We start from the raw sequence: 18,604 nt of genomic DNA, 5'->3' as shown, positions 1-18,604 counted from the left end.
AGGGAAATGTAACTATATTTGCCGACATGCATCGGTTGCTCATTTTCCCACTAATATTTTTTTTTAAATCTCTTAACATTTACTTTACGTCATTCCATTACACTGTGACATCACGATCTGTTGTAGCCTTCCATTCTAACGATCATGGCAAATGGATTTAACGCAAACATAAAATATCAAAACTTTTTGAACAGACTGTCCTTTTTTCCTCAAACTTCCCCAATGTATCCTTCTAGTAATAATATGTGCAGCATTCAGAATGTTGGGGGATAAAGTCCTCTTTAAACGCTCTCAGGCTGAAAATCAGTCGTCGCGATTTAACTATAGACGTGAGTTAATGGATGTGTATGAAACTACAATCTATCATTCGTCAAAATACACATTAGAGGCTATCATGGTTATAGGCGGTCGCTGTTTTCGTTAGGTCCCAGCATTTTGAGATAACCCTTATACTGTACATAGCACGTACATAGAAGGGTACATAGGTCAACACTGTCTGGTAATTTTCTTGTAGTATAACTGTTCCGCCTAGACCACTTATCAGCAGTATCATTCATCTGGTTCTAACAGAATAAGACATCGCCTTTGCAACGTAATGGAAAAAATTCATCAAGGTCAAGAAGTTATCAAATACTTCAACCCATACGGACTCTAGTATTTATAGGTCTACATAATTATTATGTCTGTTTTGACATTGCTCCAGTCAAACTTTTGTAACTTACACTTAATCGTTTTTACGATAACCTATCCAAATCACCATAATAATGTCTTTTTATATAATACCTAAAAGTATTGCACGGACCTTGGGAGAACTGGTACCGCTGCCGTCCGTTTCACCCCCTTCCTTAGAGCGATATAATAATGATGATGATAATGATTGTAATAATTATAATTGTAATAATAATAATAATAATAATAATAATAATAATAATAATAATAATAATAGAGACTCTCATAAAGCGCTTAAACTACCTAAAAGATACTCATGGCGCTGTGGAATAGAGTACATAAGAGTATCACAGATGTAAGAATAAACAAACAAACAATACACGTACATACATATAGGTAAACAATAATTGTCAGTTGTCATATACAACATATACATACATATATACATACATATGCCTACATATTCCTATACTGTGCCTTTACGAAAAAAGCAATAGGAAAAAAATGATGGTGTTCTTATCGTTAATTTTCAATGGGAACCCAGGGACTGTCAAGAAAAGCAAGTTATACATAATGAATGTACATGGTCCGACACTGCATGCTGTCTTTTAGTCTATTTTTTTTTGTAGGCTCATGCACTGACATGTAGGCGCTCTTATACAACGTTGACGTGGTAAGCTATTGTAGCTTGCCGCAATTTTTCGACACAATCCTTGATTCATCGACATCCAGAATGAATACCAGTTATCAAAATTTTTATCTAGATAGGGTTGTTTTTTTTTTTTTGAAAAAATAAGTAAGTATGAAGAAATTCTACTCGTGATTTAAGTGAGTGATTTAATCTCCTTTTCGTTGTCACTTGATGTGAGAGAGAAAAAAAGACAAATCGACCTACTTTTATTGAAGCGAACAGGGCCTTGTTTCATGAAGCTGTTCGTAAAGTTACGAACGACTTACGAACGACTGGTGATCAGTTCTGATGTGCTATACTTATCAGAATTTCAATAATTCAGCACAAGAACTGATCGCGAGTTGTTAGTAAGTCGTTCATAACTATACGATTGAGCTTTATGAAACACCCCCCCCCCCCCCCCCAATAGATAAATCCAGTATCGACTGTGCCAACACGCAGGCAGTGGTGCTGTTACTTCCCTGCGATCAAGGACAATATCCCTGAATTCATCACGATGATATTCGAATATCAATCTAAAACAGCGAGAATGTAACGAATCATGTATATGCATATCATACATGTATATATATATATATATATATATATATATATATATATATATACACATATATAAGAGAATACAAAGCACAAAGAGAGAACAGCGAATAACCATGTCATATTTTCTATTTCTTCGTTTCGGTCTCTCAATACGATCCTATGGAATTCAGCTTACGAAAAGGATGAATTGATGCCGTTCTATCTGATCTTCGTTGAGCTCAGACATGTGAATGAGATGAACGCGAACAGACCGAGAAGAACTTCCGAAGAGCTGACTATGGTAAGATGTAATGATTGTTGTTGACGTGATCATCGCTTCTGGAAATGAAATCACAAATGAAATCATACCCTCACAAATGAAATAAAATGATATGAAATGAACTGAAATGAAATGAAATGAACTGAAATGAAATGAAATGAAATGAAATGAAATGAAGTGAAATGAAATGAAATAGAATGAAAAGAAATGAATGAAATGGAATGAAATGGAATGAAATGAAGTGAAGTGAAATGAAAGGAAAGGAAATGAAAGAAGGAAAGGAAATGAAGTGAAATGACGTGAAATTAGATGAAATGAAAAAGAATTTACTTACGAAACAGCAACACTGTTACCAATCTAATTAAAGCCTCTCTTGTGACAAAATGATATCATGCCAGGGCAGCCGTGCTTCTATTCTGACCTATAACTTATTAGAATGCAATACCCAAGCACTTGATGGATCCTATGTTTATACTGTCCAAGGTTTCCTAAAAGGTCAAATGACATTAAAGATCATTAACAATTTTGGGACCGTTGCTATACACAGAAGGAAATTTCCCCCATCTTAATGCACCCTATTGTATCATTGCAAAGAGTGTATTTTTGTTTTCGAAACTCACACTGAGCTGCCGCTCGTCTTCAAGTATCTAACGTACTTTCAATTACCTACGCGATATTCTTTCACACTTCTCCTTACTCCATTCTTCAATTTCATAGTAGGCCCTATAATGCGTATCAAACAAGTTATTGTCCTAAATTAGGACACAATATGGCAAAAATAATTTCCTAATGTTTCCATATTACAGATTGACAAGGAGTTTCGATCGCGCAACGCCGACTACGACAGACTACGACGTGAGGACGCCATAGCGCGACCGCGGGTGCATATCGTGCGGCAGGGAACCTTTGAAGAGTTGAAGCACTACCTCATCGAAAACACGAACGTCACCGCCAACCAGTACAAGGTGCCGAGGAAACTGCGCACCAAGGAAATGTTACACGTCATGCTCGATAATGTTGTGGTCCAATGAAAAGGCCCATAGCACATGAATATTCATTAGAGTCTGTTAGAGAATGCTAGAGAATTATAAAAGTCAATGCCCACACTATGTGCGATCTTCGCCTATAAAATATTAGCAATCTAAAAAGATCTTGCATGTGTTGGAGCGATGTGTAACACTTGAGATGAACAATGGACAGGGTTGTTAGTTGACATTTATTTCTACGTCAAATATCACTTTGTAAGAAACATTTGCATCAAAAGAACGTGTGACACTGTTGTGAGTGAGCGCATGTAGAAATGGCAATGAAGACAAGGATTACTCGATATTCACACTTATAGATGTGCCAAAAGTGTTTGCAAAAAGACGAACAATAGGGAAAGGTAAAGGTGACAGAGAATTCAACAAAATGACATTTATTCTGTTTTATTTCATCTCAATTTTATTTCAACACAGCAGTACAAGAAACTTGCTCAACCAGTTTCGGCTGTTCTGCAAGTCCGTGCGTATACAATCTGAACAGCAAAAACACAGCAGAATAGATTTAGAGTAAAAGGAAATATACATAGTTATGGAGAAAAACAAAATATGTGTACCCAAAGCCTGGAGAGATTGACAAAACACTGACATAATGATATAACAAACAAACAAAATAACAATGGTGATCATCTCATAACATGTCAAACTTTGTAGTAGGCCTAATTATCCGGAATGTGAGATCTTAAAAAAAAAATGTTAGACTACAACTACGGCTGTTCTACACAGGATTTAAATAGATTATTTTGAAACTCATGATCTTTTATCTCGTCTGAAATATCATTTCACTCTTCACTCCCTCTGTATTGTAAACTTCTGCGTTAAAAATGGTAATATACTTTAACATAGGCCTTAACTCAAATTTTAACATGGTGCGTTCAAAAATTAATTCGTATGTTTAAAGGGATGGTATAGCTTTGGTTGAGGTGAAGATCCAGCTATTACACAAACTTTTTGGGAGATACTTAGAAACCACTTTATGACAAAGCAATTCCAATAAAAGATTGGACCCACCCTATATTAGGGTCGCTTCATTTTGGACATCTCAGCCATGAGTCAAAACCAATTTTCATCAAATAAGCTTTCGATTCCTCGTAGAATTATGCGCTCTTTCATCTTTCATAAGAGGTTTATCATTATCAACCAAAAAAATCCTAAAAACCAGTTGGAAACGTGAAGCCCCATCTCCGACGAATCTGTACCATCTCTTTAAGTAGAAACAACTGATAAAGACCTTAGAGGTAGACTTCATATGAGCGATCTTGTGCATTTCATGTAAGATCCTGCGTCTTTGGCTCATTTCACTTTTGTAAAGACCCAATTGATCATAATCGTGTATCGATTGTGTGGCTTGCCTTTTAAAAGTGAAATCTCCAAAATTCTTATAAAATCATAAAACAGGGATAATTCTCAAGATTTTTTGAAATTAAACAATCCGACTGGATGAATAATGATCTACATCACATTAGTTGAAGTTCAGAACATTAGAATGGCCGACCTGGTATAATCTTTGCCATTCAGAAACCAACATTTTGTCATATTTACCCCACACTACATCACAGTTATCAAATCTTCTTTGTAATAATCTTATATTAAAGACATGATTTACCATTTGTAGATGAAACAAAAACCCAGTATCAGTGCTTTAAAATAGCTCTAAAACGTGAGTTAGGGACAAAAACAACCACTGTCAAAATTTGAATTGGCATAATTGATTTTAAGTATTGTCAAATACACAAAATGAGAACAATAGTTATAACAAGAATGCTTCCAGACTAACCCGTCGAATGCTATATGGTTTATTGAAAAAAATACAGATATCTCCCTATGTTTTAAGCTTTACTGCGAAAATTTAATATGCTACGATATTTTTTGGTACAACAGATCTACACATAGCAATTTTGCATTAAATGTGATATCTTGAACATTTTAAAATCACTGCTCCCAAAGATAAACTGGAACTTTAAAGCTGTCTGCTGTTGTGATAAACAGCTGCATACATTCTAAAAAATAATGATAAATTGACATTGGGAAGCAGATCAAAAGAGTAAATATACAACAGATATATTTACTTCTGTAATGATTATCGCTATCATGAGATGATGAGTGAGACACTTTATTGTCACCAAAATTAGAATACGTTTAGATCAATATAGATTTTATTTGGAACATCTCGGTAAGGTATACGCGTAATAAGAGATGGCTCACACAAATACTTTACCGTAGGTCCTGTAACTTCATGATTATATTCCATCGGTAATAAAGTACAATGAAGAAAACTCTGAATAAGTTTTGATTGAAACTGAAAACTGAAAAGCTTGCGTTATCCACTACCTCACCATTTCTCTTACATTATAATAATTCTACCTCAAATGTATATATCCCTGCTGGAAAGAACACAGTGTCCTACAGTGTGTTCACAGTGTCCAACAGTGTGTTCACAGTGTGTCCACATAATGGACTATGTGAGCACGCTCGAATTTAACAGAGTGATGATGATTTCACACTGTGGTGTGGTTTCTCATAGAGTGTTCACGTACTAGTGCTCCGTTTCACACTGTGAATGATGATCCACAATGTGTTCACAGTGTTAAAACGTTCAAATTTTACAATGTGAAGAGATTTCACACTGTGTTCACAATGTGTTCACACTGTGGGACACTGTGCTCTTTCCAACAGGGCAGAAATCAAACTCCAAGGCGCAAATTATTTCAGTTTCTTTAATAATGCTCATATTTCTCACCATCAGAAGTTGTTAACTTTGGATTTTGCCAAAACACATCTTATTGGTCTAATCTTGAATGTGATTCAGCAGGACTTCTACCATTCCGTAGAGCCTAAGCTTTCGCGGCGTTTTGTACTGGTTGGCACTCGCGCCTGTGTTCTCTAGAACATAGGTCTTGAGTTCGTCGAAAGTGTCGGGTTTCACGAGATGAATTCTAGGGTGAGAAATCCCGTCGTCTGTGCGAAGTCTCTCGTAATCGCTGTTTCGGCGACGCAATTCAGTGTCGATCTGTGATATCAGGGGAACATTATATATGTCAGTGCTATGAAATTAAGCGAACGTGAGCTAATTTTGATCCTACAACCTTTGCTATGAATAGAGATCATTGCTATTTTTTTATAACTATCATTGTCATCATCACTGATCATTACTTCAGTACAAGAAAATCGTTAGTAGGCCTACAAAACAAATACCGAAAGCAAAATACAAGATTTGCATAAAATTTGTGGTATTGAATAATTGGAAATGCATTTTCCACGGCGCACCTCCCAGTATTAGGGAGATAAATAATCTCACTGGTACAATGAACCGTATTTTCTTTACTCCTTCAAAACAGACCAACATGGGGAAATAATCTAATATTTTTTCTAATTAAAACAATCTGTAAAACCCATTATGAAATAACACCCCATACTGGTAAAACTTAAAGTAGGTTGATTAATGACAGTGTTTCACAGTGATGACAATGGGAATACCTTTTTTTGCTGATTTATTTGTATTTTTCTTGAAACTTGAATTATAGGTTCCCTCCACACACAATCTTATTTATCCGTCATGAATGTACCCTTGAGAATAATTTCAATTTGTTTTGTACTAAATGTAAATTCAATTCAATTTCAATTTATTTTCATATTTCTCGATGAAAAAATATATCAAATACAACAAAATTAAATGAAATACATGATATCCAGCTGGAGACATACATAGAATACTGCAAATATATTATAATACATATAGTGGTCGACCTATGAAGTTTGGAATCTGTGAATGAATGCTAAAGAAATATGAAGGAACCTATTTAAATGCTTTTGTATATACTGAACTTATAACTTATAATTTATGTGTCACTTTACATTGTCATTGATGGATGTTGTAAACCCAGCACTGTATGATTTGTGTGAAAACCTAATAAATGAGATGAAATGAAATATCTAGCTCGATTCAACCAAGGTGATGTACAGTGTGGCGCAGTTTAATGTCTGTTCACTACTCATGCTATGAATAGTCCTAAAAATCAAAATGGTCACGTGCCATAGATTTTTGCTCCTCGGTGAGTGTGATTTTTCCTTGCCCGTTTTCTTGTTTCACCTCGAGGAAGATAAGGTAGAACGGCATGACCTCATCAGCCTCGAAAGCTATGACAAAAAGTAGGAAATAAAGAAAAATTACAAGAATGACAATTATGAAGAGGAAAACAATAATGGAATTGCGATAAAGATATTGATATTAATGACTTTGATGTAATCATAATCAATTGTAATGATGATGACAATATGAAAAAAAAAAAACTTGTATGTGAATACTGCTCGATTTGACTCTATAAAACCTACCTGCGATTGTGGCATCTGTTTGCTTCATGATTATCGTTACACGTCACAATATCCATTATCGAAACCTCGACGTATAGGTGAAGCTTACTGCCATGACTGTATACTCGCGTTTTCGTCCACTACATATTTAATGTTCTGACAGTGCTAATCATTTAGGACGACACATGCCTAGCATATCAGCTCGAACAAACTTATTACGAGCTATCGCTCGCTGATGGCAGGACTGCAAATTGATAACTCGATTTCCCTAAAGCAAAGAAAAGAAATCTGAGAGATATAACAGCAAAGTCTAGTCAAGTTATTGATAGATACATAGCCTAAGAGCCTTAGCGGCCTTCTAGATAGCCCTTTCATTATTTTTTCTCTAATATAATTACGATTTTTCATAGAGATTAAAGATTAGTGTTATTTCATTATTATCATTATCATTATTATTATTATATGTTATATGATTTTAAATAATGTATGAATATAATGTATGTATGTATGTATGCATGTATACAATGGTTTTTGTTGTGAGTGGGTGTGTGTGTGTGTGTGTGTGTGTGCATGTGTCCGTGATATACCACGTTTGGTCAGATATGATTTGCCTAGTTGATCTGTATTAAGAATAAAGTAGGGGTTAAGTTTTTACTTTTCAATTCATTGTCACCTTCTGAGCTTCAAAAGTTTTAATTTCAGTCAGCATAGGTAAAAAAAAAATCGTTCAGGACCCCATGTACACATTCATAATGATGGAAACCATCTTCTCATATTTAGGCAGTACTCGACAAAACTGGAAACAAAAATAAAATCACGCAAGTCAAAGATGAATAATTATGACGTGTTGAGAAAGTATTCACAGTATTCACGCCGACTTGAATCCACTCACCAGGGCTTGTCTCGGGGATAAGGGGGCTCTCCGCAATGGCATAATCGCAGAGGGTCAGGCCGGGCCAGCGAGCCACTGCTGCGTAGACGCTCTCCCTCACGACTGCCTCTGTCAACTTCTCGTATCGTACATTCAGCATCGTTCCCAACCTGATAGTTGAAACAGGCAGAAAATAAAAATTAAGAAAAAAAAACCACCCACTTTGCGAGGTGTGCAGACGGTGAAGAAATCTCTACAATCAATTCTCTCTCCATTTCGCAGCTTTTGCAACCAAAATGGTTGGAATTGACGCACGTCGGGTTCGAGAATCTGTCAATCTTTCAAAACTAGAGAGTGATGTTGTTTTTGGTATGTTGAAAACCTTTGGAAGCAAAATGGAAGGGGCGATCGCACGAGACTAACATCCAGGAATACGGCCCACGAGTTCGACATCGGAAGAAGGTTCCGGTTCCATGAGTCATACGCATTGTACAGCCCACAAGTCAAACGGCTCATGAGTTCGACACAAGGCAAACAAGACCCACAAGTGAGACACTCGGCAAAAAAAAGTGTCGGACTCGTGGGTCTTTTGTTACCTAGTGATGTCCAACTCGTGGGCCTTGTCTACCTATAGTGTCGAACTCATGGACCTTATTTGCTTACAGTGTTAAGCTCATGGGCTGCATGATTCATGTGCTGTTTGAGTCGCGGGCTGTGTGAATCGTGGGCCAAATGACATGTGGGTGTCGAACTCATGACATGTGGGTGTCGAACTCGTGAAGTGCAACCAAAATGAAACTGTGAGGTCGTCTGTGTATTCAATACCTACCTGTACAGGACCTCCAAAATAGGAGTTTTGCCATCGAAAGCGACCACGCGAATGATGTCGCCCATACGATATCGGTAGAGCCCGCTGAGCTGGGTGATGACGACCTCGTACTGCTTTCCGACTTCCAGCTCGTCGAGTAGGAATGTCTTGGGCTGGTCTTTATCCCTGTACCACCACAACAGATTATGATAATGAGTGCCATCCATCCAAGGGACATTAATAGGCCTATACTATTACTTACAGTTTCCGATTTGTTTATTTTCACAGTTTCATATTCTTTAAAAAACAACAACAACGAGTCACTGTAGAAATAATAACAAGTGCAATTTTTGTTTTTAAAGGTCCAGTTCACCTTTGGAAACAGTGATTTAAAAAGGTTCAAGATGATATTATCTCTATTTTGATGCATATGTGGTATGTGCGTTGTATCACAAAACATCCTGCTATATAAAATTTTCGCAATGAAACCTCAAATATAAGGAGATATTAGTATTTATCTCATTAAGCAATAACTGTAGACGGTTTAGTCTGGCAACATTTTCATTATTACTACATTTGTATTCGCATTATTTTTTGTGTATGTAACAATACTTGACAGTGATTATACGGATTCAAATTTTTACAGTGGTTGTTTTTATCCCAAACTCACATTTTGGAACTATTTTAAAGCACTAATGCAGAGATGGGGTTAAATCCCTCCCCCTCCCCTGCCCAATGCTCGTGTACACAGTATACATTTATGTTCCACTGTATAATATGATTCACTTTTCTATGTACAGTGTATCTGGGGTCTTTTTATTTCTTTCTTTCTTTGGATATCTCGCACGGTACAAGTTATTAGCTTTTAGCAGGATCATCTCACAACAGGTGGTGGAGGTTTTAACCTCATGCAGTGGATAGACTGTGAGTTCGGGGCACCAATCAAGGCACCTCATACTCATGGCCTAGGTCTTATGGGAGGTAAACTACTCTTGTTCCTTATGTTAAAATTGCATTAAAGTAGACCTATTATACTTCTGGGGTTTTATTTATCTTTGTCGAAAGCCTCCCTTTTTGGGGTAGTTTTTTTTTTCATTCATGATTCATATACATGTCATATGGCATATGGAACTAAAGGATCGAGGACATCATAAGTATAGGATAGAGAGGAAATAAAGGTTCCATGACATTTTTGTTCCTGCGACAATTGCTCCCATGAAATTTCTGCACGGTAAGCCAAACATAACTTCTACGCCCAAACATAACCCTATAACCCTAACCATAAACCTCACATCATGAAACCTAGGATCCTAGCACAACCCTAACCATGTTAAGTTCTTAGAGAAAACAGGACCGGAATATTATTCTCGCCCGAGCAAATGTCGTGTCACATGGGCCAATTTTGCACTTTTTTTTTCAGTCCAATTCCGTAATGCTGCATTCAATTAAGCGAAATTTAGCGTAGATGACATGTTCGCTATTTCAATTTTATGATCTCTTAATTCAAATTCATTTTGGAGCATTCAAATTACCTTTAACCTCATTCTAATTGACACTTTTTCAATTGAAATTCAATCCAATTGGTATTGTCACGTGATCACGCATATGCTTCGCTCGTTCACTCGAATTCATTTTGGGCATCCAATTTACGTCCTTTGCAATCAATATAGCACAAATGCTTATGCTTTGGTTCTTTCTTTATTTTTATTTTTCAACATAGTTATTGTTTCAAAGGCATGGTTACATTTCATATTTTCGTATTCATTTTAGAGATTTTGGCAACAGTTTTTTTTTTTTCCAATGTGCTTATTAAGTCTCCCAGTCTCCCATATTGTGCATGTGGCCACAACTTATCTGACCCTTGAGCGCTTTATTCCGAGTGTGTCGGCCAGTTCTAGGGAGTCGAGGTTATATGATCATTAAAATGTTCCTATAATTCTTTCTCCGTCTTCTTGAGATATACGTCTAAATCTAACTTAAGCTGTCATGACAGTGAGAAGACAAAGTTAATCTATAGTATTGGTACATGTATGCCTCTGAATGTATGAATGAAAAGGGGCGTTACAGAACAATAAAATCCAGTTACATAGGGTCAAAAATAATACTTTTACTGCTTAACAGTGTGTGAATGAAACAGAACGTAACATAGAAATACACGTTAAAATGTTCTCACATTTTCAAAAAAAAAGTAACATAACGTTAATTTGAATAAAAATGTTTGGAATTTGACTGTCCATACGCGAAATTGAATGACTCAAATACCCTTTTCGGCCAGTGGTGGCGAATTTGAATGAAAGTGGGGTACCAGTTAATTTCAATGTCCTTTTCACGAATTCGAAAGCCACATGTGCAAAGTTCATCGATCGAAATGCTAAATTGGACGCACAAGCTGCAATCTTTAAAGACAGACTGTGCGATAACGAGGGGTTTTGCTAAATTGAATGAACCTTCTATCAAATGGACTAAAAAAAGTGCGAAATTGGCCGGGAAAATCTATAAAACTGTCCACACTCACGTATCTGGTAGGTCGATGAATTCGTAGATGAGTTCAGTGTTGACGGGGTAATAGCCTCTTTGCTTCTTGGAGAACCAGACAGCCTGACCCAAAATGGCCTCGGACGATCCGTACACAAATGGGAGTAAAGGAATCCCTGAAAAGTAGGATATGAAGTTGGTGATCTTTCGTCTTGAGTTCATCTTTTGTGAGTACACATAAATGATTCACAACTGATGTTCAAATAAAAATATCAAATTTTGAATGACCAATGATAAACGATAATGGACGAACACTGGAACGAGTAAAGTGGACTCCCGTTATAACGACGAAGTCCTCGAGACCGGCAGTTTTCTTTCGTTATACACTGTATCGAAATTTTATCGTTATAACCGAACAAATAAACAATAAATAACAATTAAAGAGTTCATAATTTTCCGGCCTGGACTTTTACTTCGTTTTATCCAGAATTTCGTTTTAACTGTGTTTTCGTTATAACGGGAGTGCATTGTATATACATCAATTACTGAATCGAAAAGCCTCCCACCACAAAGTGCCAACACATATTTACCTGAATGACTTATCTTGATAACTACAAAACAATTCCATTCAAAATTCAAGTAAAACTTCTTCTTTATTAAGAACTAATAATGATTTAACAATGATTACGTCTTTTAAAGGGAGTGATTGCAGCTACTAAACAATGGTGGGGAACAACAATGGCATTGAGTAAAAGCCAGTGATGGAATTATGAGGCAATTATAGGTGAAGCCAATTTCTCTACTAATTTGCATAAACTATGCCGTTGTGACCGATTTGTGTAGTCTAGAAACGTAATTTACTATGGAAAGTTGCAAATTCCATCACTTTCTTATATTGGTTTATGTTTTTAAACTTGCATTTCAACAATCTTGAACCTGGGGTGTCATTTTTCAAGTTATGCATGATCCTAAAATCACCACCCAACGGTGCAGTTCAGCCAATTTGAACTGACAGGCATTCTAACTAGGACGAGAACCGGTTGAGCCATTTTCTGGTTCTCTGTTCAATAATCATGCATCTAGGGCTGAGGGATTACCTGGTGCATACTTTGCCTCCATCGTAGGCCAGATCTTAGTATTATCGATGCCCACAACCACGGCCATGTCGGGCCAAATTCTCCTCATGAGCCCTTTGAACCCTTTCTCAAACTCGCGTCGCAGTTGTCTGGCCCTCTCTCGGTCGCCTGAGCCCAAGGTGGCCTCCAGAGCCGCCCTGACTCCATCGTCGAGTTCGATGTCCTTGTGGATAGTCCCTTGCTCGATGTCGGAAACGACGTCCGGCCACCTTTGCTCCAGGATTTTCATCATGCTCTCCATGTAGTGCAGGAAGAAAAAGTAAAAAATGCCGATGGACGGCTCTCGTAGGGCGAAGAGCACGTGAATGTAGCTTGCATCCTATACGTTTCGAAAAATTGAAATATAAAATAGATGTAATATGAAAAAGTGAAAGTGATGAAAACTAAAACCTGAAATTCTAATGACTCACAATTTGGTATCGGAATTTTGTATTTGAGGCAACTCTAAAATGCTCAGTCATATTGAAAACAAACAAACCGAAATAAGTTGGTACTGTTGTTTGATGTACATGTACTTTGTTGTTAAACAATATTCGTAACTTTACAATAAAACGGTGATGTTGGTTATTCCGAATGCTCGTTAATCCGAAAGTGAAATGAGATTTGTTAATCTGGCAATGAAAAGAAGGTGTGTTTGACTGTAAGCGAACTTGCGGAATAACAAATACATTGTAACTCTTTCTTTATTTTTCTGACTAACCGCAACCTTCGGAACAACCCACATTGTGTCGTTTTCGGATAAACGAACTTCCTGATTAACGAAGCTTTTATTTTCACTTTCCAATTAACGAAACTTGGGAAGAACCTAATTTTGTTTTCTGATTTACGAACCTTCGGAATAACGAACCTTACTCTTTTTTTGATAAACAAACCTTCGGAATAACGAACTTCTTTTTTTCATTTTCTGATTGATGAATCTTAGGAATAACACATCTTATTTTGTTTTCGAATTAACGATCAGAACCTCCGGAGAACGAATCTTCGGATGAACAATCTGCACCGTAACTGATAAGATAGCGCTACAGGCTTACGAACACTTGCCTTTTTTCAAAGACCCTTACTCTTTCAAATCTATATATAGTTTCGTTTACTTTAAGCTTTCTGAGCGAGGATCACTGAAAACATATAGGCTGTAATTCGCATTCAAAATTATGAGGTACAATTATTGTTTTCTAACCTTTATAGAACTGATCCCAAATGCATCCGGCGGACTGGTGAAGACATCCAGGCGACGACTGTCCTTCGGAGAGAAACATATGAACGAACCGATGTCGACTCCATTTTCTGCTTTCGTGACTCTAGGATGGACGTAGAAGCAGAATTCTTTCTGGAGAAAGCCGAGAGCTGGGCAGAGCTCGAACGCAAGTTTCGTCGTGCGGCAAAACACGGCGTCCAGGAGGTGCAACTTCATCACGTGCGGGATGTATTTTGACTGACCGGTGGTGCCCGTTGTCCGGCAATAACTGTCCAGCGTCCGCGGCGTAATGATGCCCGACTCCCCTCTCATCGTCCGGTCGACGTAAGGCCTGTAATGCTCGTAGGAAGTCAGTGGATGGCGTCGTCGGAATTCCTCCATGGAACGAATCTCGCCAAGGCGGTGTTCCCTCCCGTAGACGGTGTCGGCATTTTCCCGCAGAATGTCAAGTAGAAACCTCTCCTGAGACTGGCGAGGATTTTTCCAGGACTCGCGCAGGAGCGCCATCTCACGTCTACCATGGATGTAGCGACGAGTCACCTCGCGGATATGACGCAGAGTTGAGAGAATGTTGTCATGAGGTGATGAGCGCATGCGCGAAATGACTTGAAGCCCAGCGGTAGGTAGAAGGAAGAAGGCTCCAAGAGCCACTGTTGACAAAAACACACATTACCATGATAACCACACATATAACATACTACAATTAGCTCAAACCTTGTAGGAAGTGTAGTATATCAAGCATCATGTACTGTACCCAAAAGATTAAGAACGTATTCTGCCTCGGAGCATAAGATCAATGCATGTAGGCCTAATACTTCCTGTATTTTGTTGACTTGCCACAAGAGGAATTAAAATTCGGGAACAACCGAGCCGGAAAAAAAAATAAATCTGAAATCCGATTGTTAAAATCATTCAAAAAATCTAAGGGTTTTTTTACTAACAAAATGATAGAAGACATTAAAACAAAATTCGTTATTCTGTGGCGAGTTTAGATGATTATGTTTTGAGAAGACAGAAAAGCTCCGAAGCTCCCGATTATCCTCTTAAAGCCCGCCGCACACTACACGACTCACGACTATACGACCTTAGGACCATAACACCCAGTCGTACGACCTGCCAACGCACACTATACGATCAGACCTTACTAGTAGACTTACGACTGTTCTGTCTTCAGTGCATTTTACCAATGAGTACTGAAGCGCACGCAGTGTGCGCTTGCATTATACTGTATCTTGATCGGCTGAAAGCCTACGACCGGTCGTAGAAATTCAACATGTCAAATCTCTACGACTGGCACTAAGACCCAGTCGTACGACTGGAAACTGGCAAGAATGTGATGTCACACTTCCAGTCTTAAGGTCGTACGACCGGTCGGATCGTATAGTGGGCTGAGGTGGACTCCGCCCTTGTAGCCAGGGGAGCATTCTCATTGGTCTGGTCATTCATTGTCATTCGGCTGCTTCAAGCAAATCGAAGCGGAAAGTCGCACAATGCCCAAATGGTTCCCCCTTTTTTTTCGTCTGTGTGTGTTTGCTATGCTTTGATCTTTATCAGTAAATGTAAATCACACACACACACACACACACACACACACAAAAATAGGTTGAGAGAAAGCAGGTCGGTCTAAACTTTGGCCATGGATGTTAAGACGCGAATTCACAACAAATCGGCAAAATGTGTGACACTATACTCTGATGATTAACTGTTGCTGATTAAAGGGGCATTCCAGGCGATTTTCATAATATCACATCATGTAGCACATAACTCGACAGTTCCTTTGTATAGATTTGTGGAATTTATTGTGGTCCTTGAGCAGAGAAACAATACTCTGAAAAAAATCTTAAACAAATTACACTGAACAGTGTTGCTGACATAGGAGCCTCACATATTTCAGAAATGTAGCAGTGTAATTCCATTACAAAACTACTTGCTCAACAAGTTAACCTGTGTAGAATGTATCTTCTTCTGTTGTTCTGCTTCCTTGAGCCCCAACTCACGTATTCTTATAGTGAGCCTGCCATGTCATCATCCATGTTCATTGTAATTTGTCTGCCCAATCACTATAAATTCTGAAACATGATACTCGGCATAACTAATCTATAGTTGTTCAAATGTGAAAGTCTTAAAATCATCCGGAGGTCTCCTTTATAACTGTTACCGCCCACTGAAACATGGTCTATTTCCAGACGAAGGATCAAGAGGAAACCGAACTCTTTTTTATTTCTGAACTAGGGTCAAACAATAAAAAACCCATACCAAGGAGATAGAATACGTGAAATGATATCTATAAGTATTAGACTTCCTAAAGGCACTACCGGGGCCGTGACTTCTCTACTATATCTCTTTGTGTCACTGTGAAGATGTGAAGAGTCAACACGGTCAAGATGAGTGTTTTGGTAGATGTCGTTTCAGCCGGGATAAAGAAATTCCAGTCAGCTAGTGGACTTGTAGGTATTAATATTATTTAGAAGGAACTAGACGCCTTGCCATCTAATGGATTATCTATACACGTATAGGAAGCTTTCGATTACTGTATGACATGGTATCGACCGACGTGAATCTGCCATAAAACCATGTGCGCCTCACTTCATGTGACACATACATGTACTTGGAAGTCGTGGTTACGTGCTGCCTATGGGAAGAACGTTGCCCCTGTATGATTCTTGTGGAATGCACGTGCTACTATAAAAGATGTCGTGTAAACAGATGTTACGACAAACAGCGATGCCAAAGAAAAGACTAGTAACTGCAACATGTCCCACGTCGGTAAAATCGGAGGTGATAAGAATAGAGACAATGTTGAAGAAAGTCAGTCTCCAAAAGTATGTACTCATAGCAGGCTGTTACCTATTACTCACCTTTCTCCTATAAAAAGGACCATCAATGTGTACACACAAATTTTTAATGACAACATCACTTTGCTTTGGTTATATTTATGTGTATATCAAAATGGCAATTATGACATAGTGATGACTGTCTGTAGTCAGTCCGGAGAGATTCCTAGTACACGTATCTCCCTGCTGAAAAGAACACAGTGCGCACAGTGTGTAAAACGATGTGAAACGCAGTGTTGAATACATTGCGAACATACTGTTTGAAATCTCTTCACACTGTTGAATTCGGGCTTTTGAACATTTTGTGACCACACATTGTGAATCATCAATTTACAGTGCGAAACAGAAGATTACTATGTGAACTCTCTGTGAAGAACCACACTACAGTGTGAAATCATCTCACATGTTAAATCCGAGTGTTTTCACATACTACCAGTAGTCGACTATGAAAACACGTTGTGAACACACTATGGGATACTATGTGTTTTTTTTTTCCCTGTAAGGCTCTAGGACAAGCTTATTCGCACACTTTTCAGTGTCTTACACTGAAAGAATGCCGAAATGGCATGATGTGATCTAAATTTTCAAAAACATACGGAGAGTTTGGCAAATGAATGCGGATTTGCTTTAAAAAAAAAAACAACACCAAAATTGTGTTCCGAGTCTTGTCCGTGCCCTAGCAGACGCCAGGTTTATCCGAAATAAAATACGGTTCGTTATCGCGAAGGTTTGATGTCCAAAATAATGAACTGCGGTTCGCTATTTCGAAGGTTAGGTAATCCGAAAAGGAAATCAGGTTCATTAGTCGGAAAATGATGTAAGATTCGTTATTCCCAACAGCTGTAATCCCAAAGTTCTTTAATCAGAAAATGTAACAACTAAATCTCATTTTCGGATAGTTAACAAACATTTGGAATAACGAACATTTTCGTTATTTTCAGATCAACAAACCTTTGGAATAAGGAACTCTTCCTATATTTTGGGATTAACGGACCTTCGAATAACGAATATTATTTCATTTTCGGTACTATGAACAGATGAAGATTCGGAATAACGAATTGTGACCGAAAGCACGAGCACAGGCTGAAGAGCACTTGTTGATTATTGTAGTCCAGTGAAGGTATCATCCTATCTTGGATGGAAGGATGAGGTGTTGTTGGAGTAATTAATCTACCAAATTACATGAATAATGGAGATCATGTATTACACTCACACTAAACTAGACGGAATTGGAATAAAATTGTCGCTTCCTATCAAATATATCTCAATTATTCAACCTGCTAGTCCTAAACGGTAAAGGCCTTGTCACACCTTTCCGGGCAGGCCTTGCGTGGGACTTATGAAGAACAATTTTTGCTACCTGGAGGTCTACGTAGATGACCCGCACATGACAGTACCTAGCACGCATCTCACCCGTAGTTACTCAGAGTTGTGCAAGCAAGCAACAGGTAAGTAGCACGTGTCTATCAGTAAGACGCAAGTCTCACTAACTCACTAACTCACTAACATCCTTGTCCGCTCGCTTGCTCTTGCGTGCTGGAAAATCCCTACTCGCAACAAGCCCACGTAGCTTACCCGTAAAGGTGTGACAGGGCCTTTAATTACGCTGCGATACATGAAAAATGGTGCTTATCAGTGTACAGTGAAGCCCTCACAATGATAAATCTATACCTGAAGAGGTAATCCATTTAGTATACTTTACCGCCTGCTTTAATGTCAGTGGGATGAACTCACGGCCAGTTCAATATACACTCTTCCGCTCGTGCTAAGTTGCT

General features: G+C 38.1%; 1 protein-coding gene across 1 annotated transcript; it reads right to left on the bottom strand.

Moving 5' to 3' along the window:
- Positions 1-5,987: 5,987 nt before the first annotated feature.
- Positions 5,988-15,419, bottom strand: LOC139708343 (GH3 domain-containing protein-like). Its single transcript, XM_071620302.1, has 8 exons — positions 15,341-15,419; positions 13,978-14,645; positions 12,762-13,119; positions 11,705-11,840; positions 9,211-9,375; positions 8,403-8,551; positions 7,233-7,336; positions 5,988-6,209 (listed from the first exon to the last, which is right to left on the bottom strand). Exons 1-8 carry the CDS (start codon positions 15,417-15,419, stop codon positions 5,988-5,990), a joined length of 1,881 nt encoding a protein of 626 aa, XP_071476403.1.
- Positions 15,420-18,604: the final 3,185 nt, after the last annotated feature.

Source organism: Diadema antillarum, unplaced genomic scaffold, assembly GCF_040938485.1.
Source record: "Diadema antillarum isolate AM-2024a unplaced genomic scaffold, OU_Dant_1.0 seq00001325_RagTag, whole genome shotgun sequence".
Lineage (NCBI taxonomy): Eukaryota > Metazoa > Echinodermata > Echinoidea > Diadematoida > Diadematidae > Diadema > Diadema antillarum.
This window is presented reverse-complemented; position numbering and strand designations above follow the sequence as displayed.

Bases quoted from the DNA above. Each gene is read 5' to 3' on its own strand.
- LOC139708343 (XM_071620302.1), bottom strand. From the start codon at position 15,419: ATGCTCCCCTGGCTACAAGGGCGGAGTCCACCTCAGCCCACTATACGA. The intron at 13,120-13,977 runs GTTAGAAAACAA...CGAAACGTATAG, and splicing joins TTGGGATCAGTTCTATAAAG to GATGCAAGCTACATTCACGT. The intron at 6,210-7,232 runs GCACGTGACCAT...CTGATATCACAG, and splicing joins CCGAGGAGCAAAAATCTATG to ATCGACACTGAATTGCGTCG.